This window comes from Corvus brachyrhynchos, unplaced genomic scaffold, assembly GCF_000691975.1.
Source record: "Corvus brachyrhynchos isolate BGI_N302 unplaced genomic scaffold, ASM69197v1 scaffold633, whole genome shotgun sequence".
NCBI lineage: Eukaryota > Metazoa > Chordata > Aves > Passeriformes > Corvidae > Corvus > Corvus brachyrhynchos.
This window is the reverse complement of record NW_008237435.1, coordinates 1,454,478-1,477,461: the sequence shown is the minus strand read 5'-3', so window position 1 is coordinate 1,477,461 and position 22,984 is coordinate 1,454,478. Positions and strand designations below refer to the sequence as shown.

Genomic DNA, 22,984 nt, shown 5'->3' with positions numbered 1-22,984 from the left:
AGCTGCCTCCAGCACGCCGAAGGGTGGGAGTGCTAAAGCACTCGTAGCCCGCCGACCACCGTGGTCAGCAGTCTTGGGAGGATGCTCAGCTCGTTCGGGGGTTCCGGAGACCCCCGGGCTATCAGGGAGCCTGTTGAAGGCTTGAATGGTATCGGCAGCACTCGCACACGGGGGCAGTACAGTAGTGCTAGAAATATTTCACGGAACTATAATCTGGCAGACAGAGATGAGGTGAAATTAAGTCTGGTGACTGAATTTTGAATGGAAAAACATAATATTTAAAATGAGAAAGAAACTTTAGAGTGAGAGTAGTTGGCAACTAGAAGTAAATATCTAAGTCTCAGATAAATTTGATAAACTTACGATGCTTTCTTCTGTAAGAAGCAGTTTTCCTGAGGATACCAGGTTAGAGCGTTGGGGGATGTTTTGTGTCTGTGTGCATATTCTTGACTCGAATGTAGTAGTAGGAGTCGTTTAAATTTCTGCAACGAGTGGAATGCAATGGCATGCAGAATGATTACTATGTAAATTGATATGGGATATGGTAAGAGGTAAGAAATCTAAAGATAACTTCATAAAGTAGTTTGAATGGGGGTCTGGTAGATTGAATTATATATGTTGCTTCTTGATATTTATGTTTGGCCTTGTGACTGCCAACTCAGCAGGAGAATTGTACTGAAGTTTTGTGAAGGTGGGAAGCAGAGACACTGCCAATGCAGAAACAGATTGGAGTTATCTTCTGAGAAGAACTGGGAAGACTGAGGCCTGGATTAGTAGAAACAATTAATTAAATTGTACAGAGTGCAAGGTCATATGGAAATAAGAAGTAATAGCAAATTCTGAACTCGTTCCTACTCTGTTCAGCAACAGAGGAAAGAGTTTGGCACGCTAAGATTATAAAGTCAGTATTGAAAAAGTCTTTGGGAAAAGCAAAGCACAGTCATAAGATTGCATTAGAAAAGTGGGTGTGTTTTTTTCATAGAAGCACAGAACTATTATTCTTGCATGTGTCAAAGACCCTACAGAAATAATGATTGGCTGTCAACAAGAAGGTCAATTCAAACTGAAGCAAGTGCAGAAAGCTAGGAATGCAGTGGTTCCAGATGATATCCAGAGGCTCCTTTGAACCCCAACTATTCTGTGATTCACTTTTCATTTTGAATGTTTCTGTATTATGCTGTGAAGATGAATTACTATGTCCAGCACATTAGCATAAGAAATTCACAGTAACCCACATCATGGGAATAAACTCATGATAGCTCCCATGTTAAAATATGTAATAATCCTTGCGACCTTCCAACCTTGCAAGGAGGATTTCCCTTGTAAATTTACATTTCTGAGTAAGCTTTCCATGTAGCTTTTACTCCTTTAGTTCTGTAAGTTGCTCTAGCAACATGTGTTACCAGTCTGCCTGTGGCTCATGGTTTGTGGCCATTCCATGGAAGTGTTCTTTGGAGCAGACAGCTGTCTTTTGTAGTAACCTATTTACCAAAACAAAACCTAAATTTGATACTGTGGTCTTTGAATTGGATTAATATAAGCCTGTGATTAATTCTGCTGCTTCTTCAGAAAAGGATATTTTCTTCTTAAATATTTTCTTTCTTAAATGTTAAGTTGTTTTAGCATGGAAGAATACTAGTTAAGTGTGCTTCATTGGTTTCTTAAGGAATTAGAAATTTAGTGAAATCTGATAACACGGTGTCTAGTATATGTCTAGCCACACTGTGGCAGTGCTGGAACAAGTCTGATTTAACTTTTCTCTTCTTTTCCAGCTCTTATTAATGGCCTCTCCCAAATACCTCCACATCAGAAAAAAACAGTATATCTCTGTCAGCTTTTGATAAGAACTGCACAAGGAAAAAGGCTTGGTAAATACTAAGATTCTTTTTTTCACTTGCTTAAAAATATTTGCATGAACTTTTACAGAGGTGTATTAGAGATGCTTTCACATAGCCTTTACTGTGCATATCTATATATCTTTTTATATAGAGATATAACTGTATATAAGTAAATTGAATAAATTCCACCTTTTGGACACTCTTTATTCCATATGTGACTGAGCTGTCTGCAGGACTGGTGTTATTCTGTGCTGATTTAGCTGCATGGGGTTTGAATGACCATATACTTCTTAAATTAGCAGTCTTTTTTTGTCAGGGTAGTATCAACAAAAGAAATATACTGGAAAGGACTGTCTCACTCTTAGTGAGCAATACTTGCAAGTGTAAAGCTCAGGATATGTATTCCTTTCTGCACATTTAACTCTAGAGATTAAAGTATCTCAGCAAGATTATTGATGAAAAGGATGACTGCCCATGTTTTCTACAGAAGACTAAGGCTTTCAGCTGGCAGCAAGTCCTTGGGGCTCTTATTCACTACCGTATCTTCTGTTTGGCTGCATTTGCAACTTGTTGATTTAGCCAAGATGATTTTGTTTGAGTTTCTGGAAGACTTTAACTTTTTTTTTTTTTTCACTGTTTGATAAAACTAATTGGAATTTAAAGACTTCAGAAGCAGTCTTGAAAGCATAAGCATGAAAGAAGAAAGTGTATTCTAGCCTAGCAATGCCACAAAGTCTTGTTTTATACAATTAAATTTCCTATGTCACCTTGATTTAGTTTAGCTGGAGAATCAAATTCTAATATTTAAAATAGTTCAACATACGCAAATTATGAAATTTTTGTGATAATGCTCTAAATTATATTATTGTATATAACACTCGAGAATATGACTTCATTGTGTATTTTTATCTTATCAGTGTAGAGAATGACCTGTGTGGTGAGGAAGGTTGCATGCGTGTAGTAGGTATTACGTCAGGTGTAGCTGCACAATGTACATGGAAAGCTAATATATATATATATAGCAGCTCTCCTATTTTTTCTAGTTATTAAAATATTTGATCTGTGCTGATCACACAAAGGAGGCTGTTTCAGATGTCAGCTATCTAAGAGCTAAATACTTTGGTTTTACACTATTAAAATTAAGAATATGAAGTGTCAGGTTACTTGATTGAGCCAATAATTACAGAAACACGTGGGGTTTTTTTAGTTATATGTATATATGCACATAATATTGTTTGAAATTTCACTGTTTGATGTATTGTAGTGGGTATAAAATATTTTCTCTCTTTTCAGTATTGTATAAATTGTTTACCTTCTGTATGAAAAATACTTAGTGAAAGGAATAAGTTATTGAGTGACATTCTGCTGATACCATAAAATGAAGGCACAAGTGAGGCTGTAGTTCAGCGAACATCTTGAACTAAGCTGGCAGTGCCATGAGAAAAAAGCACTTGTGCACCTGCCAGCTCCTCCTGCATCTGTTAGATTGGCACACTCACTTGTGCAGGTGTGCAATGACCAGGCTGGGAAACTGCTTGAGAGTGTTGAGGGGATGATTATTTGGCTGGGCTAGATTTCTGCCAGAGCCTATCACTGATCCTTTGCTAGGAGTTTGCACAAACCTTGGTGTTGGCACAGCAGTACTCTGGCATGGAAGGTTGCTTCTGCTTTTTCAGTGACACTCCTGTGTAGACCTGTTTGAGTTTCCCTCTCGCTTTAAGCACTTCAAATACAACAAAAATTTAAGACATGGAAATAGTGATAGACTCAGGAAAAAAAAACTACTTAGCATGGTGATTATATTACAAGATTAATAGCATCAATATCAAATGTTGTGATATCTGATGCTAAGTTTAATGTATTATTAATGCCAGCCCAAATACCTAATGCTGAACTTAGTGCTATTGCAAGTGGCATTTTGAGCAAACAATAATTGCTGACATATAATATCCCCTGAAAAATGCAACAGTAATGTCATTATTAGCAAGGGTAGAAAGAACCAGTCTCTCTGAAAAGAAGACAGTTGCTTCAGGTTTCTTAAAGCACCTAAAAATTGAGGAAAAAGGATTTGAAATTGTATAATATATATTACTTTATTACATATAAATAATGTAATCTATTTAAATTTATCCTTTAATTTTTATAAGTACTTTGGTTTTTTCCCCCTCTAAGGATTACATTTTGAAAATGATCAAAGATTCTCACCTTTGGAATCTGCTCTGTCTTTCTGGACTTTACTTGAAAAGGAAGAAATTAAACTGGAAAAGCTTCATGAAGATATTCGTCGCTTGATTCAAATTCAGGTCTGTGTGACTTACTCATAATCAATCCTTCAGGATGCTACCTACTCATTGGGAGTGAGTAGATGGAAAGCTGCCTGGCAGGAAAGGACCTGGGGGTGGTGGTCAACAGCAGCTGAACATGAGCCAGCTGTGCCCAGGTGGCCAAGAAGGCCAATGGCACCTGGACTGTGTCAGCAATAGTGTGGCCAGCAGGACCAGGGCAGTGACTGTCCTCTGTACTCAGCACTGGTGAGGCCCCACCTCAGATCCTGTGTCCAGTTCTGTCCCCTCAGGACAAGAAAGACTTTGAGGTGCTGGCACAAGTCCAGAGAAGGGCAATGGAGCTGTTGAAGGGTCTGGAGCACAAGCCTTACAAGGAGCACCTGAGGAACCTGGGAGTGTTTAGTCTGGAGAAAGGGAAGCTCAGGGGGAGCCTTATCACATTCTACAACTGCCCAAAAGGAGGTTGTAGCCAGGTGGGGGTTGGTCTGTTCTCCCAGATGACTAGTGACAGGACAAGAGGAAATGGCCTCAAGTTGTGCTGGGGAGGTTTAGATTGGTATTAGAAAATGCTTTTTTCACACAAAGGGTTGCACAACATTGGAACAGACTGCCCAGGGAAGTGGTGGAGATGCTATCCCTGGAAGTGTTTAAAAAAACATGTGAATATGGCACTTGAGGACATGGTTTAATGGTGGTGGGTGCTAGGTTGATGGTTGAACTTAATCACCTTTAAAGGTCTTTTCCAACCTTAAACATTCTATGATTCTATCCTGCTAAAACAGAGCCCCTTCTACAAAAAGCTTGGGCTATGAGCAGATTGAACTGAATTTTCAGTTTTAGTACAGATCAAATAGATCTGTGCAGGGGACCTTTTTCTATCTCATGTGGTTCCTGTTTGTACAATTGTTTCAGAAGCTGCCAATCTGAAAAAAAGATATCAATTGAAATAAATTTCAGAACTAATTTCAGAACCAACTGTTAGAAGTAGGTAAGTGTTGGTAACCCTTAAATATATAATCATCTGAATTTTGAGAGCCTTAGAAAACTGTAGAATTGTACTTCTCCTGTTTTTTCAGGTGGAAAGTATTTCACCATATTTTGTAATTATATTTTTTTGTAGATTGTAGCAGTCTATATGGAAAACAGATATTTCAAGGAAGCTGCTGAAGTTCTTGAAAGGCTGTTTACAGACTCTGAATCAGATAAGGTAGTAACTTGCTTAATTTGCATTAAAAGCTCTTGATTTTCAGAGGAGAAAGAGGGGAGTGGGCTTCCAAAGCTAGCAAATCCTACCTGCATAGTTTCAATCTCATTGTTGTCTATGCAGTCACTTTCACACTGTACTAGTTTGAAAACAAACCAGTGGGAGGCACCAAGTCAGAATAACAATTTAATGGGGAAATTAAAGAAAAGAAAAAAACCTAAAAGAAAACACTGGTTCAAACTGACAGAGTCAAGATACAACCTGACACCCTGTTAGGCAGGGTGGTGGTAGCAGTCTGGTAGAATGGTGGCTGCAGTCCTCTGAAGCGGTGATCCTGTAGAAAAAGGGTCTGCTCTTCCTCAGAAAGTCCAGTGGTGGCTGTGTAGCTCCTGTCCTTTGGAAATGCAATGGAAAGGGTTGTCTCTGGTGTTTAGAGTCTCAGATTATATCCACGATGGGATGCTTGGTTCCTCCCTCTGGGTAATGGGGTAATGGTCATGAGGCCAAGTGTTGATTAGGCTCATTAACAGAAGATAGTCTGGAGGGAGTTATCTCTGAGTCATGCAGCAGGACAATGATGGGCCATTAACAGAAAGATAGTCTGGGGACACACACCTGGGCACTTTAAAATACAAAAGGAAATTTCTGGCTAGGAGATTAAAGGCAATACAGGATGATTTGTGGGAGTAAAATGCTTCTAGCAGCAGTTGTTCTTCATCCCCTCTCCCACTTCATATGAGAAGGGAGATGCCACTACAAATTCTGGGAATTTGATACTACTGTTCTCTCAGAGCAAAGACAGTGTAAACATGCTGGTAGAGACATCATAACTCCTAACAGCCAGTTTGCTGAGTTCTATTGCAGTGGGCTCTTTTTTTCACCTCTGATAATTAGTGTTCTATGTACCAAAGCATCCCAGCGAAGGAAAACTCATTAGCTTCTGTAGTACAGACTGAAAGCTCTTATGCCTCTGCCTGGAAAAGACAACATACGTGACTTAGGCCACCCCCTGCTTTGAAGTTGACTGCATCATTCAGAAAGTTGCAAGTTTGGGTGAATATCTCTTTAATATAATAGTGCACACATCTGAATTTTCTGGGGGAGAAAAGAGCAATAGAAGGACTGCAGGCAAAAAGAAAAGAAGTTAAAAATGCTGCCTATATCTTCAATTGGTATATTAGGACACATGTTCTATGTAAGTAGTAGCCTGTGTATAACTTACTCTTTGGATATACTTTCATTCAGAGGATTTGGATGTTTGGAAAGTGTAGATAATAGCACTCAAATTAATAAATAAAAATGCAGCCTATACACAGAAGATAATTCTCCTGGCTATATTTGCTTCTGTAAAATTCAGAGTGATTGGTAGACAAAATGTGAAGTTCTGATTATCAGTATTGATGTATCCTTAATGCTGCTATACTAAGTAGTCCTTTTCCTGAACACAGTACACCCCTTTCAATGGCAGCCTTTTTGAGGCAGCAAATGAGAAGAGAGAAGCGAGTAACAAGTGGCTTTTTATGGGTGTTTTTCCTCCACTGACAACCCTGCTTTCAGTGTTAGTCATAAAGGAAATGAAAATGTGGATCTCTGGTCAGTTACACTTTACCATTACTGAGCACAGAAGATAAATGCCTGGTGTTATGTCTAGTTGACTTAAGAAGCCTTTCAAACTGCAGCATGAAGTTGTATAGGAATATTCAGGAAACCATATAATCATTTTTAGCTTTCTATATTTCTTGTTTAGCATAGATAACAAGTTTACTGCAGGATTTATGTTGTATAAAGTTGTGCTTTTCTTAGCCTTTAAGGGTGAAGCTGGCAACCATAATTAAAACCAAGGATCCATATGTTCCTCTTCTCCAAAACTTCAGTTACAGTCTTTTGATAAGTAAAATCAAGTCTTACATTGAACTTTTCATGAAAGAAAATGAAACTAACTTCTTAATACAGGTATGTTGAATGTATTTTCAGAACTTTTGAAAAAAGTCACCTGCTTCAATTAAATAGATTTATTCTTTCAAGGGAGTTGTTTAGGCAATATTCAGTTATTGTATTAGATGAAAAGGAAACTTTACCTTCCTTTGGATTGTCTTATATTCAACCTTTTTGTTTTAATTAATATGTCTTGGAGAAAGTTAGTAGGAACCAGACTCCTCTAAAATATCTTCTCTGAATGTTTTTCCCATGACTGTTTTGATTAGAAAAATAGTTAGGAAAATAGTGTAATTAAAACAAGATCTGTTTAAGAGAAGCAGTTCTGATATGGGACTCCTTTAAAAAGTAGCTTTATATTTAATGTTTATTTAAGCCTACATGACTTCTCATACTAAAAATAAAAAATCAAGACCTGTAATTTGGCTGAAAGCTTTAGGAATGTCAGAGGAGTTAGGAGATAGAAAACTATTATTGCGGTTCTCTTGTAAATACAAATGTTTCTTACAAACAGTCTTGCTCAAAAGTGATTTAAAATTGGCATGAACAACATTCTTTCTTCAGTTCATCTTCAGGAGGATTGTAAAGAATTTCTCTTATGTTTACTTCGTATAAAAGAATATTGAATTATTCAATTACAAAAGCACAGACGTCTAAAGGTAATAAGAAGCAAATTTTAAATAAACAATCCTGAAGTTCCTCTGTGTTTTTCATTTTCTTACCAGAGAGACTAGACAACTTATTAAATACATTCAAAGTATAATACAATGAATACTTTTTAATGGTTTCACTCTACTGTCAGTTTTCAAGTGTATTTTTCAAGGCTATTTCTTTGAGTCTAAGAGGAGGTGGAGGCTTGGAGGTGTCAGAGAAGGCTCAGAACTCCAAACTAGCATGCCTAAGGCCCTCACTGCCCCACTCACCCCCACTTCCTGCACATTTGTCCTACTGTCTGCACCCACATTGCAAATCTTTCTTTGAACAGTTATTCTGGCCCATGGAGGAGACAGCTTTGTGAAGAATTCCCACTTCTGTACAGCACACAGTGATTTCCCAGCAGTGTACCTTGCGTTCTCTATAGAAGAACACTCTAGCTCTAACTGTTAATCTCTCTTCTCTTTCTTCTAGTGCCAGATGTAGAAGTATGATCATAGAATAGCTTCAATTGGAAGGAACATTTAAAGATCGTTTAGTCCAATCCCCTTGCAATAAGCAGGGACACCTTCAATTAGATCAGGTTGTTTAGAGCCTCATTCAACCTGGCCTTGAAAGTTTTCAGGGATCAGGCATCAACCACCTTGCTGGGCAGCCTGTTCCATGTTTTGGCACTCATCATAAATAAAACAAAATTCTTCCTTATATCTAGTCCAAATCTACCCTCTTTTAGTTTAAAAGCATTAACCCTTGTCCTACCACTACAGGCCTTGCTAAGAAGTTTGTTCCATCTTTATTCAGTGTAGTAGGCAGGCCCTTTTTAGGTACTCCATAAAGAGTAATGAATTACTACTTCTTTCTCTTAGCAATGGAGGAGAAACAATCTTAGTTTGTGGCTAAAAGTTTGAGCAGGATGTTAGAAATGTTTTTTGCCAATGCAAAACAGGTTATATTACAAGCCTAAGGTCTGCTTAGACAGGGCTTTTCAAAGTGTTACATGTATGCTTTATCCTGCCATGGGCTACAGAACTAGATAAACTTGAGACCTGTCAGTTTTTGTTTCTAACTTAGTTATAAAAAACAGACTTTGGAGTACTTTGATAGTATTTGCAGCCTTAGTTAAGCTCTGCAGTTTACTTCACACATTTATAAGTTCAGTCATTATGCAAGTATTCATTGTATTTCTTTGTGTCCATATAAAAATCAATTGTAGCTATGACTAAAATTTCTCCAAGTTATTAATTGATAAAGGTCTTTATGGATTTCAACTTAACATGCTAAAGTTGTTTTGAAACTACTTAGTTTAATGTTATTACCTCTGAAAGGTCTGTGAAATAAGCACTGTTAGTCCTAATAAAAAGTATATATATTAATCTTAGTGCAAACTCCTATCTAGGTACTGTCTGGCTTTAATTTTAAGATATCAATTCCATCTCGCACAGGAAGCCACAAAACAGGTGGCGTCTAAAGGGTTGGAAGCAACAGCATGGCAAAACAGACCTCTGGAAGTCAATGAAAATGACAAAAGTGATTTGGAAACAAAGCAAAGGTTTGTATTAAGTATTATACTGCTAAGGGATGTGCTTGGATAGTAACATGAAACTTGTAGAACAAAGAATAGGTAGAAGGAAGGATGTTAAATTCCAAACTGCTGTCCAATAGAAAATTAGCTACAAGCACATTCCCTATTTTTTTTTAATTTTGTGCTCTTCTGTGGTTGTTACTTTTGGCATTTACATCAAATAGCTTGTCATTAAGTTTAATTATTTGTGATGTTGCACAATTTGCAATTTAAACAGCTGTCAGTCTATAATAATAAAAGCATAAAAAGACTTCTCTTTATAAGTGCTTGATTGAACTCCTTTTAGTTCTAATTTCAGGCTACAGATCATCTCAAGAAGAAAAAGAATAAGGAAATGGAATCAGTCTGTTTCATTTTCCTTACAGCTGACCCCTTAATGATACTAGTATGAAGGGAAATAGTTATGTTGCTTCATGATCCTGACAGTACAAACGTTCAGAACAATTACATTATTATTTTGGAAAATGCTAATATTCTAGGTTTCTCACCACTTGTTTTTCAGGGAGAATAAGTTGCAGTCTTTAGCTGGGATAGAGTCTGTATTTCTTCATTTTGTACTTGACATCATTTAGTTAAGCAAATTGGCTGTCGCAGACAGTATAGAGGAAGACAAGTCATAAGATTTTTTTAATTTGTTTTTTTAGAAGGGCAACTCCTGACACAATTACATCTGAGAGACATGATGAAAGACTCGTTCAAAAAACCTATGGAAATAATTTGTAATGAAAAAATAGATGTGCAAAATGCCTTGCATCTTAAATGTGTAGTGTCTTGGGAACAGGCTACCCAAGGAAGTGGTCGTAGCACCACAAGAGTTCAAGAAGCATTTACACAATGGTCTCAGGCACATGGTGTGACTCCTGGGGATGTCTGTGCAAGGCTAAAAGCTGAACTCGGTGATCCTTGTGCATCCCTTCCAACTCAGCAGATTCTGTGGTTTTGTATTTCTCCTCCAGGTATAAGGAGGCAAAGTTAAGAAGGTGAATGCATTGATGCAGTTATTGATGGTATGCCACTGTTTCTGTAGAGAAGTTTTTCATTTAAATATTGTTGAATCATATAAATGGCAAGTTGCTGCCTAGGAAATAGATTTTTTTTTTTTTTTGTCTTTTTTTTTTTTAAGATTGATAAAAGAGGAACAGTGTATCACAAGTCAGTCATCCGGAGACATAAAAAACCCCACACTAAGGTAAAAAATGTTGTTGCTCTTGGTCATAGACTTTTCATCAAGTTCTTTGTGTTTTTACTTCAGATCTGTGTTCTTTGCAGGAGACATTTGGGACAGAAACCCAAAGAGAGCAGAGTTCTTCAGAGTGAGTATTACTTTCAAAACAGTCATGTCAAACACTTACTTCTGACTGCTATCCAATGTGACTGGGTTAATGCACAACTGGTTGTGGCAGATAAAAACACTCCAAGTTGCGTGTGGTTCCTGTACAAATGCAGGTTTGGTGGTTGCCGTATTTAGGATGCTGAGAAGTGGGTAAGGTTCTCTAGCAATTAATTTTGCAAAATCATTCACTATTTTCTGGTTAGCTTGGTTGGTTTATGAGACTCAGGTATTCTGTGCAAAAGAAAGCTGCCGGAGGAGTACTGAAATTAATTTCTTTCTGAATTCTGTGCTAGATAACTTGACTGGGAAGGAACTAAAGAAATTAGCTGATTGGAAAAACAAATTGTACTGTAAAGTGCACAAAGTTAGGATGTGTGTGCATTTTCCTAGTATTACTTCTTAAAAACCTAACAAGACAGATAATACCATACTTACAAGTAAGCTCTTAAGATGAATAGCACCCTCTTACCACAGAGAGATGATCTAGTTCTTGCATGTGGCCATGTTGTACATGGAAGGACAAACTCTTAAGATTACTTGAATGCTTTCCACAGTTAAAACCTGATACACGTACTTGGAAATGAAGGATTTGTGTACTAAGAATCATAGCTCTGACTGGTTGTTACTTCCCATTCTCTCTATGTAAAATGAGAGCAGTGCATATAGTAAAAATGTTTTTACCAAAATGAAATGTTTTATTATTATGTACCAATTTTTACCTAAGTGTTTAAAATATAATTCTTCTGTGAGCTCTATTGTATAGAAAATACAGTGGGTTTTTTGAATAGCCTATTTTTTGAAGCCCTTGAACTATGGCAAGATTCATGTGTATTCGTATATAAATGTATATTTATATGTTAACAGACTCTGAAATTTTCCCAGTCAGTCAAAGCATCTCAAAATAGTGTACATTCTTGTCATGTGTAAATGGTAGAATGCAAAACTCCTGCCTTGATGTTGACTCCTCATTGTTCTGGATGTATATTAACTGTCTTCTAGGTCTTAACAACATGAAAAATGTGGAAAAAAATGGAGTTTCTTTGGCTTGTAGCCGAAAAAGACAGGTTTGTACCTACTCTCTCTTCTACATTGAGGTAAAATGAATCTGCACTGCACAGAATTTTTTTCTCAGCTTTATTTAATCTAACTTTTAAATCTAGTGCTTATATTTAAGATTCTGTAGATAACTCAAGTGCTACAGTTCCTGAAATGGTTACAGTCCTTTTATTTTTAAAGACAGGAAATAAAACATATTTTTTGCTGTCTCAAGTATTGATGCTAATGCTTCCAAGCCTTTTATATTTGTTGAAATACACTGTTACCAAAGCTTAGTTTGAAATAAAAAATTCTTTCCACGGTTTGGATTAAAGAATTCAGGATGTCATTTGCCTGTGAGAATTTTGGGCAAATATCAGAGGCTACTTGTTTTCCAGCTTAGAAGGTTAAAGATTTAGCAATTTTGTAATTCAATACTTTGTTTATGTGCGGTAAAAACATACTTACTTGAGAAGCTATTCTAGTTTTTATAAACGAAATGGTAGGGTCTTCTTATAATGCTACATTTCAAATGGTCTTTTGTGTTCTCTTCATGGGTAAGCCTACTTCATTGAATTACTTGAAAATAACCCTGCTGTGTTCACTAATGCTAGAATTCCCTATTGGTGGGAAGTATAGAAATGTATGCCTTAATAGAATGTAATTTGAAGTTGATTTGATGTTGGGGTCTTTCAAGCTAATTTTTATTTATAGCCAATTTTCCTTCATAAGTGTTCAGCACTTTATCATGATAACTGAAGAAATTAACATTAAATAAATGTATTGCCATTGTTGGATTCCTCTTCATAATATTTCTTAGGAAACAATGTGGAGTCTTTCTGTTTAGATAATAGTGCAAGTATAAAGTGCAGTGTACATCCATTTTGATGTGAGCTGTTTCATTTTTCTGGTGTTCATTTTGATATTTCATTTTCCATATAATAGGGAAGACCAAATCTGCTTCTGTTTGGTTTTTTTTGTTTTTTTTTCTAGAGGAGAATTGTACTTACTCCTATTTCTTTAAGTTGAAGTACTGGTTAAATCTTCAGTTACATGCTATCCTCAAACTGGTTGAGGTCCTAATGAGACCTCATTTATTCTTGAAGTTCAAGCCCCTATAAACAGTTTTTCACTTTCTCACAAATCTCAGGAATAGTTAAATCACTGACAACCTCTTTAAACTTGCAGATACAACCAGTTCCCTTTAAAAAAAAAAAAAAACAAGCAGCACTTACTGGATTTGGATTTTGCCTTCAAAGACATAATTACTTTATTCCAGCATATACTTGGATAGGTACCTTGTTAGCCAGTTGCTGGTAAGCATGAACACTTCCATCAAGCTTGTTTTCAACATCAAGAATTAAACTATTTGGACCACAAAGACACAGAGCTAATGAAAGCTTTGTATTCACATATTTTTATGCTGAGCTAGTCTGTTATGGGGTCACCTACAAGCACTGTGTCTAGGTCTAGGGCTTACACACACATCTTGTTAGAAAAAAATAGAAGTTGTTTGCTTAATTATGTTGTTATAGTTGAACCTTAATTGAAATATAAAGACTAAAATTGCAGGAACTGCATCTGACAGTGGCATTGAAAATTTTAAAAGAACTTAAATGAAACTTGAGATTCAGAACTGTGTTTCTTTCAACACTTAAAAAAGTTGTAGGCCTTTGCTCCATCTGTGATATTTATGCCTTACTCCCTGCCACTGAAACCTCATAAAAGTTTTATAGAAAGCAATGATAATTGGCCTTTTAAACAATAAATCTGCTCCTCTGCTTAATCATCTGGGTTATAAAATTGTCCATATGCATGAAAGAATGCAATGAATGTCAGAGCTGTTGACTTCTAGAACTTCCTTTTCCATGTAGTCCCTCATTCAATGTTGGCATTGTTTGCTCTTGTTTTGTACATGGCATTTCATTGCAATGGTTCAGTGCCCATTTTCAGCCTTTCATTGCAGTGTTTTCAGTTAGCTGCATAGAACAATCTGCAGTTGAATGGACACATACTTTATTTTCTCATTCCTAAATTAGGGGATGCAAGTGTCACAGAATTTAGGGAACTGTTTGTACTCAATTTTACATACAGTAAGTATATGGCAAATCCTTTGAGTTGTCTAAAATCTGGATGGCAATTTATTTAAATTAAACAATGTGTCTGAAAATCTGGGTATTAAGAATTTAGTCAGACTTGTATGGAAAAAAACCCCATATATTTACAGCTGAAGGAGAAAACTCTAGAGCAGAGTCCCATAATGCATAAAGGAAGACAGGTTACTAAAATAGAACTGACTGTAAGGAATAACACGATCTATAGATATGTGAGGGAATGTCTCCACATTCTGCCTGGCAAACTCAAGCTTGCTCTGCTGGTGTTCTGAGCTGGCCAGATGTCACGCTGCTGTGGACCAGGCACTGTGCTGATGTGAGCTCAAGCATAGTGCTGCGTTATGGCCAGGCTTTCAACCAGTCCTGTAACAATGCAAAGCTGGACTCTACATAAATTCTGTCCCAGAAGGGACAGAGAGCTTGTCAGTGAGTGGGGCAAGGGGCAAGTTACTGCTCTGTGCAGTTCCTCAGTGAAAAGAAAATGAGTCAGTCCCTGATTTACCTGTAAAGCAGGCCCCTTATTTATATGGTAAATGGAAAAAATTTATTTTTTAAAAAACCTCAATATAAGCAATTCAGAATCAAAACAAGCTAAAAACAGCCCTTTTAACAGCAAATATAGTTAATCATTGCAAGTAACAAGGGTTGTGATTGTCTCTGTTGATGGAAGTATTTGAATTATCTGGTGCTGTAGGTCAAGCATAACTGTGTTACTTGAATAAAGATTTTATTTAGGAAAGTTTTCTGGCATGCTCTGAAATGAGATGAACTACGTGATTCCAATGGAATCTCTGGCCTTTTAATAATAGTAAAAAAAAAAAGCTATTCACTGCTAATGTTGCAAAAGATCTGTGGAACAGGAAGAATTGGAAAAAGGAAGTATTTTTGATAAAGGGTAGACTACTTTAGAGAAGTTTTAGGTTCCTAACTGTTCAGAAATACAGTCGAACTAGTATTACTTGTAATTTTTTCACTACTTAGTGAGGTTTGTCAGTGTTCAGAGTTTACTGAAGAGGCCCTGATATTTGCATTAAGCAATCCAGCTTTGAGATGTGATGTTTGGTCTTTACACACCTCAGCTTGCACTTTTTGGAGAATAGCCAGGATACAGTCTTGATCTGATACAGTTTTGAGGCTGAATGTTATCCAAGCTCCTTCCCCCTCAGAGACACCCCCTTTCACGTCTGAGTGCTGCTGCTACTTCTAAAGGTTTAAATTCAACAGAAGGGTGGAACCATGCAGAATAGTACTCAAAATTGTCACTTAGCCCATTCCCAGAGACTGAATTGATGTTGTTTACAAGAGCGGAATCTTTTAAAGATCCCAGAAGGATTCCATGTCATTAAGAAATAAATTTATTTTTTCTTCCTATGTCTGTGGATGTGGCATTTAACACATAGACTTTTTGTGCCACTGACAGTCATACTGGCTGGGTATTCCTGCTCATCCTCCCTTGTGCACAAGCAGGAGGGTATGCATTTGTGTAAAGACAGCAGCCATAAGATTTACATTTCCACTGGGTACGTTATTTTCAGAGTTAAGTGATGTTTGTTCCCCTGTTATTCACACTTCCTTGCACTTACCAGATCTGCTAGTTGGCTTTGAGGCTATTCCTTTGCACCTGCATTTCCCTTTCTGCCCAGTTCTTCACAATTTTGAGGATTTCAGTTGTAAAGGTGAGCCATTAACATGATTCTCTAATGTTCCCTTCTGCTTTACAGCCAACACCATTTATCCATTTGGTAGTTGGAAGTGATCTGTTACTTATTAGGAGGAGGTTTTATACATACTCTGGGAAACCAACCTTTCTTTTATTCCACCAACCTATAAATTTTAGGCCTTCAGATTCAGCCATTTACAGTTCTTATGGCTCTTGTAATGTTGTATAAACATTTTTTACTTCTGATCCAGTTATTCCAATTAACCAAAGGCTTTATTTACACAGGTCCCCTTTGGGAGCCCTCATAAAGCTCTACAGATTCAGTTAAAAATTTATCATTTATCTCTCATTTCAAGATATGGTGCTCAAAAAAAATCCCTCTCACATCATACTCTGTAATAACTAGAGAACTGTTTGAAAACTTGCTTTCATATTTACTATAAGGTTACCTCTTACAGTAATACCTTTCTCTGTTCTTGCCCTAGCGATGGACTTGCCAAGAAGACTTGGAGCTGAAATCAGGAGTGAGGGAGTTCGGAGTGGGTAACTGGGCTAAAATTTTGGCCCATGGTAACTTCAACAACCGAACAAGTGTCATGTTGAAAGACCGGTGGAGAACATTGAGCAAGATTGGACAAGGCTGATTTGGACTGCTTGACCTTTCCCTATGTAAGGACCTACTCTATCTCTTATTTTAGTCTCAGCGTGGACAGCAGTGTTGCTGTCCTAAAACATGAAACACAATAGTAATAGTTGTAACACAGTCATGTAACCTCACTTGCTCTGGTAATGATGACTTAAACGTAAAGTCTGGCCTTTTAGCTACATGCAATAATAAACGACCTAGATTCTGAAATGGGACAATGTTTGCAGTGATTTAAGAAAGGTCTCTTATGTAAATAGGAATATTAGAGCTGACTGGCAACATCATTAGCTTGATAGAGGCTAATACAAAGTCAAGTGTTCTGTATTTTTAAAGGGCTGTATCTCTTTTTAGATTGACCTTTTCATAATTTTACTTCCTTCCATATAACCCATTTTAATTTGTTTTGCTTCACTTTGAAATTTTGGTCAGACTTGTACATCTCTGTTGTACCAAAAAGTATGTATTAGTACTGCTAATTTTATGAGCTGATAGTTTGCTGGGGGTTTTTTTCTGCTGTTAAAAATGTGTAAATTCATATAATGTTGTACTTGCAAGTAACAAAGTTACTGGTTTATTTGTTTGCGGTTTTTTTTCACATGGAAAGGAACAGGCTTATATTAGCACTTAGCATTCTTGATTATCTTGTGCCACCTGCCTCGTGACAAATGACTTCTTCCAGACCAGCAGGAAAGGGAAAGCTCAAAAACACATGGCTGAAGTGGGACTCAATAATGAGCCTACAGTGTCACTGATAGCACAGCTCACGGGACACATCTCATCTGCGCTCTCCACTGTCCCTGTCCGCGATGGCAGCAAGCGAAGATACACTTTGATTGGGGTCACTATCAAGGTATCTACTGGCCACTGCAGCTGTCTTGCTCATGGGAGAGTGGAACAGATGGATGATGGCACTGTCCTGTCTCTCTGGATTCAGATCGTTTGGAAGGGATTTCCACAATCTCAGAAAACTCATGCTTTCTACTGTCATGCTGGTGTGAATCTAGTGACTTGAACTAACAAAATACAGCATTCTTTTAAAAATGAAATCCCTTGAATTCAGTTTTCTTTTTTCTTGGCTAAGGTTTTTATTTTCCAAGAACCTTACAAGGAAAAGCACCTGTCTGAATTGGTCATAATAAAACAAAGCTCTCCAAGATAATTTTCCCCATGACAAAAGAAAACATATATTCTTGAAGGTTGAAGTGTTCAGGAAGTATTAAGATAATCTCTCTGCTTTCTGTTTTGGAGGCCTGCTTTCATTAAGATAAAATGGTAAAATACATTTCAAAGGTTTGTTTCACAACACACTGTGGACAGGACCTCAACCAGATCACCTTCTTCATTCTTGCCAAGACACACTGGTTTCTTCAGCAGGTGCTAGAAACAGTACCAAGCAGGAGTCTTTATGTTGCATTGAGATGTTGCATATCTTAACACGGTATTTTCTCAACCTGCATAGCAGTCTTGCCAGTGCTCAGATGTTGCAGGTTTCCATGTTAATCATTGTAGATGAGCATTTTAACTAGTAGTTTTTTTACTCTTAGCCAAGGCCTTAGTCACAAAGTGTTGTTTAAGTTCATCTGCCAGGAAAGTCACACTGTGTATTAGTGACATCAAGTGCTGAGGAGATCAGTTCCTTAACAATGCTGACTAGATACATGTCTTCATGAAGGTGGCTGAATATGAAAGGAAGGATAGAGGAAGGATACTCATGCAGTTACAGTGTAAAAAATTGTCTAGATGGTACCGGAGAGGAACAAAAGACCTAAACTGAAATAAATTTTAGCTCTCAAAAATTTCATTTTTATTCACCCTTGCTATTAAATGTTGACAGTAACTATTCTCAGACTTGAAAATGTTTGGCTGGCTCACTATTGAGTAGGAGCAGTGCCTGTAGACAGGGCTGTGGCCAGTAAAGATGGAGAACTTCAGGAAATACAACTACTATGGTTAGAAACATTAGCTCTTTAATTACAGAAGAGAAACGTGGAAACATGCTTCTAGTGTTCTAATACAGAGATCAGTCTTAGCATTTTGTATTAAGGCAGAGAGAGTTTCCTGAATGCTTCTGCCGAAGTTCCGACTCATTCAAAATTTACTAAGGCTCCAGAAAATGCAGCAGGAAGGTGTAGATTTCTTGGCGTTGGTGTTAAGTTTTCTTATTCTTTTTGTTGCCATTTTAAAGGTCTTTTAAACCTTTATGTAAAAATAAAACTATGCACCAGGGGACAGGAACAGTGTTCCAGCTGTCGGATCTTCTTCCAGGTTCCTTGGCACTGAGAGTTGCCAATTGCTTCCCAGTGTAAGATTTTATCTCTGAAATGTGACAATAAATGAAAAATTAGAAGATTAAAAGCTGTGTATTTCGTGTTACTGGATTGTGTTGTATAAAATGTCAGAAGATTGGATTTGTTTAATCATGTAAGACTTTAATTAACTCATCTAGCTCTTAAAATTCTTTCTGCAGCAGACATTATATTCCTAAATATAGTATCCAGGATGGTGGGTTGAGTAGCTGGTTGTAGAGGTATTAAGTAGTATGCATATTAATAAATGTATGGATCAAATAAAAATCAGTTCTGAATAATAAATGTCTACTTTCACAATTACTTTTCTAAAAACCAGGTCTATAGGTTTGAGGGGAGTATCAATCCACCACTGTTAAACCTGCAGTCAGATTTGGACTATGGCAGGAAATACCCTTTTTAAGTAAAAGTGCCCATAGCTGTAAAAAGTCCTCTGTTGGGGAAGATGAAACAGGAAAGCCTCATAAATATGATTGCCTGACAAAAGATTTTGGGAATATGAAAACTGTAAGCGACATCGAAATGAAGGCCACCTTTGAGATACCAAGTCTTAGTTACTGAACAACTGGAAAACAATGGTATGGCCACTGAAGTAATCCCCTCTTGATTGAACAATACCCTCTGCTTGCAGACAGGTCCAAGGGTCAGAGCAGACCCTACTAGCTCAGCAGAAGGGGTCCAAAGAGTAGTTTTTAGGAGTTAAGATGTAACACTCCATGGTAATATAACAGTTCTTATAGGCTGTATATAAATGCTATAGGATTTGTATCTTGTATTAGATTGGTTAGTGACAATTAGAATATTCAGTACAGAAGATGATTTATTGTATTGTAACAAGGACTTCAGCATCACTCTACTTACTCCCTTACCCCCTTACTCTCTTACTTACTTCCTCTTCGCTCACTCTTACTCCGCTCTTACCTACTTGCTCTTACTTTTACACTCTTGCTCTCTTGGGCCTGCTCCGAGCTGCGGCTGGCAGCTCTAAGCAGTGCCCCTGTACCCACGCCCTTTGCAATAAACCGCATGTTCCAAGATCTGACTTCAGAGATCTCTCGTCTCCGTCTGTCCCGACCGTCCAACCCCCCCAGGCTCCTACAGTCCTCTTCCACTACAGAGGTTCCATCATCTCTTCACAAGAGTGAATAAACCAAAGCATTGAACTCTTATGTTGAAATTACTTCCCAATTTTATCTAGGTTTTAAAAGTGATTTCTGTGAGAACTGAAAGAGTAAAACCTTCTCAGCTCTACAAATGATATGGGCTGTTCCATGTTTTAGGTGTAATAAAATGCAGCTTTTAATGAGGTCTTGAGATGTTCAAACTCCTGTACTGGGTTTTGCTACAGAAGAGGCAGCTGCAGCTGGCTCTGTTTACCCATGTGCGTTGTGTCCATCTCCGGAGCAGCGCTGCGTGTCCGTGCTCATTGCCGGGGGCTGGCAGGCGACGCACACGGTGTGTCCCTCGCGCAGGTACTGCATCCAGCGCCTGTACGGACGCGTCTCCAAAGCACAGTGGCGTGAGAGAGATTCTGTCCTGAACTCCACACAGTACCTGCTCAGAAGGAAAAGTACCAAATTATCATAGATGAAGCACGAGCTAAGCACTTTGAATGGACTTATATATCACAAGGGTGGTGCTTCTGAAGTGCAAGTTAGACATCATCATTATTAACAAATCTCTTTCTGACCCTAACCTAATCACTGGATTCTTAAAAATATTATGTAAACTATTTCTCATTCTATGCCCCAGTCCAGTGCTTTATGTATAATCTCACTTTCTGGTAGTATTCTGTATTCTTAAATTATTTTGAAAAATATCTCCGTAACCCATATTTTTTCTTTCTATGCTGCTGAAAGAAAATGGAAAAGAAACTTTAAGAATATTGCTGAGTTTTATTTTTCTAGGGAAAACAGCACAGGACAAAGCATTATGAGCATTACAGACCTAGTAATAGCCTAATTTAAACTTCCTAACCATCTCTACCGGTAACTAAGCAAAATTTTTTACTGCTTGTGTCAAATAGTTTAAAAAAAAAGGTCTCTTGAGACCCATCACATTCAGCCTACTTTGTTCACAGACTTACACCTAATTTCTCAGACTTACACTTAGGATACATTCAGCTCTGTTTTAGCATTGTTTACTGTTGGCTTTCAAAAGCAGCTATCACCAGATTTACCATGATCCCAATGTCTAATTCAGGACAATTAGCAAGTAATAAAAAACAACATCTAGAACATGCAAATAAACAGCAGGAGAGAAAACCAGTACAAGCTATAGCTTATTGTTTAATTATTGCAAATTTGATTACATTTTTCTCTGTAGCCAGCTGTTTTCTATTGAAGAAGATGACCCACATACATATAATAAATAGATTACCCTGCTGCTTCTTTGTCTGAAGGCCAGAGAGAAGATGCTGCTCGTCTTTTTCTTTCTTTACCGTATTCAGAGGTAGTTATGAAAGCAGGAACTGAGGAAGAAAACAGATATGGTAAAACAGCAAGGCACAGCTGAGTCATATTTCAGTTACTGTAACAGTGGGTGAATGAATCAGGAGCTTGTGCATGGTGATGCTGGCTCACTTTATAGAAAAAGTGATAAAATCTTGGCAACATTGGACCTCAGCCCCATTCCCTACAGCTAAGCTCTCTCTTTACTCAGAAGAAGAATATCAAAAATACATGCAATCTAGTCTGTGAGGAAACAGGATGTGCTGGAATCCCACAAGGAGTACTGTTTCCTGTTTCATACTGAATTTGTGCTCTAACTTTGCACAGAGATAATTTGATACTTATATCCAACTGCAGGAATACATGCAGCTTAGTTGTTTGCTTAATAGAAATTATGAAAAGCCAGAGTAGGAAAACAAAGTATTGAATAAAAAGCAATATCACAGTAGAAAGTAAAGTTCTAAATTGTACTTTTAACAAGCTAACTGCAGATAGATGCTTTTTTTTCTTTTTGCAGTTCATTGATATCAGTAAAATTTATGATGGCTGTGATGGACACAATGTACAGCAGAGAGATCAAAGAGAGAATACCATGTTCATGGCCACAGTCCTCCCCTTGGTAAGTCAGGTATTCCAGGCAGCCAGCCTTCTCCTCCAGAGCTGGACATGGTTCCCCACCGTTTTTAGGTTCCTGTTGTACATAGCGCCTACGTATCCGCAACCCAGGATGGCATTGTTCTGCACAGCCACTCCAGTGACTCCACTCCCCCACAACACAGGGAATAGCTGCAAAGCAGTATTAAAACATTATTAGTAGTTAACACATCTGTTTTATCCTAATTGCTCTCAAAAGCTTGAGATAATAAGATTATATTAAGGGGGTTTTTGTTCGGTTTGGGTTTTTTTACTTTCTCTTTTCTAATTTTATTTATATGGGTTTAAACACTCTTCCAGGAGTTTGCTTACTCAAATTGAACATTCAAACCTGCCTGCAATGGTTGGCTCCCTATTCCATCCCTTGTCCACAAAGAAATAGCCCCTCATCAAAACCTTTCACTACAGCTGTGGGGTTCCTCTGTACCCTTTTCTGAAGCATAAAGCAGAAGCCTCAAAGGAGACCAGCTCATGGATTATCTACACCAGACTGGTCTGACCTTCCTTGGCAGTTCCTACACCACCAGATTTTTTTTGTAAAGGCTGGAACATTAAGTAGCAGCACGCTTGATTCCCCTCAGATCAATTTCTAACTCCTTTTTCCTCAACACTGAAATATATCCACTGCCGTAGCTTTGTTTCCCTGTTTTAACACAGGTCCTGCTCATTTCCAACTATAGAACAGTCCACTGGATATTTGAATTTCAGTTCTCATGGATCACAAACTGCCTCGGAACTTAATCAAAAATGTTGGGGAAAGTACCATTATTTTCAAAGTAAACTTAGAATTGTAAGAAACTGCATTGCCCTCAGGCAGAGGAAGAAAAGGTTTTGCAGCGTCACTCCTAGAATACAAAAACAGGTGGAAGATACATTATTCCTAAGTGAGAAGCTACATAACACAGAAGTCTTCACAGTATTTGTCCATTAAAACAATATGCAACTGTAAAAAACACACAGCCATTTCATATCTCCATGAAACTGCTCTCCTCTGCCTCATCTCCAGGAACACCAAGTCCCTGGTTTTGAAAACTGTATGGCCTCACAATTTTCCCTTTAGCAGGTAGAATGAATACTACAGAGTTTCAAAACTGTACTGCAGGCCGAGCCCTGAGGGACTGGAGGAGGATGATCTCTGATGGAACAAATACAACCCCTCCACCTGGAAACTTCAAATCTGCACAGCCTTGGCAGGCAGAGCAGTGAAAGAGCAGATAAGAAAAATGTCTCACACATGGGCATCCATCAAGTGGAAGAATTCTCTGGGGATAAGCAATCATTTCCCTAC

General features: G+C 37.7%; 2 protein-coding genes across 2 annotated transcripts in view; one reads left to right on the top strand and one right to left on the bottom strand.

Annotated features, from left to right (window-relative positions):
* Positions 1–81: 81 nt before the first annotated feature.
* TERF1 (telomeric repeat binding factor 1) lies at positions 82–17,380 on the top strand. The gene is made up of 10 exons (XM_017731206.1): positions 82–148; positions 4,011–4,141; positions 5,244–5,330; positions 7,131–7,280; positions 9,359–9,465; positions 10,622–10,687; positions 10,768–10,811; positions 11,831–11,895; positions 16,126–16,309; positions 16,891–17,380. Exons 1-9 carry the CDS (start codon positions 82–84, stop codon positions 16,282–16,284), a joined length of 876 nt encoding a protein of 291 aa, XP_017586695.1. The 3' UTR covers positions 16,285–16,309; positions 16,891–17,380.
* Positions 17,381–18,062: 682 nt separating this feature from the next.
* SBSPON (somatomedin B and thrombospondin type 1 domain containing) overlaps positions 18,063–22,984 on the bottom strand; it is a 10,797-nt gene continuing 5,875 nt past the window's right edge. Inside the window, exons 2-5 of the mRNA XM_017731224.1 lie at positions 21,634–21,828; positions 20,972–21,062; positions 19,970–20,146; positions 18,063–18,602 (exon numbers count right to left, since the gene is read on the bottom strand). Coding sequence (XP_017586713.1) covers positions 18,485–18,602; positions 19,970–20,146; positions 20,972–21,062; positions 21,634–21,828 — 581 coding nt within the window. The 3' untranslated portion in view covers positions 18,063–18,484. The remainder of the gene's footprint in view (positions 18,603–19,969; positions 20,147–20,971; positions 21,063–21,633; positions 21,829–22,984) is intronic.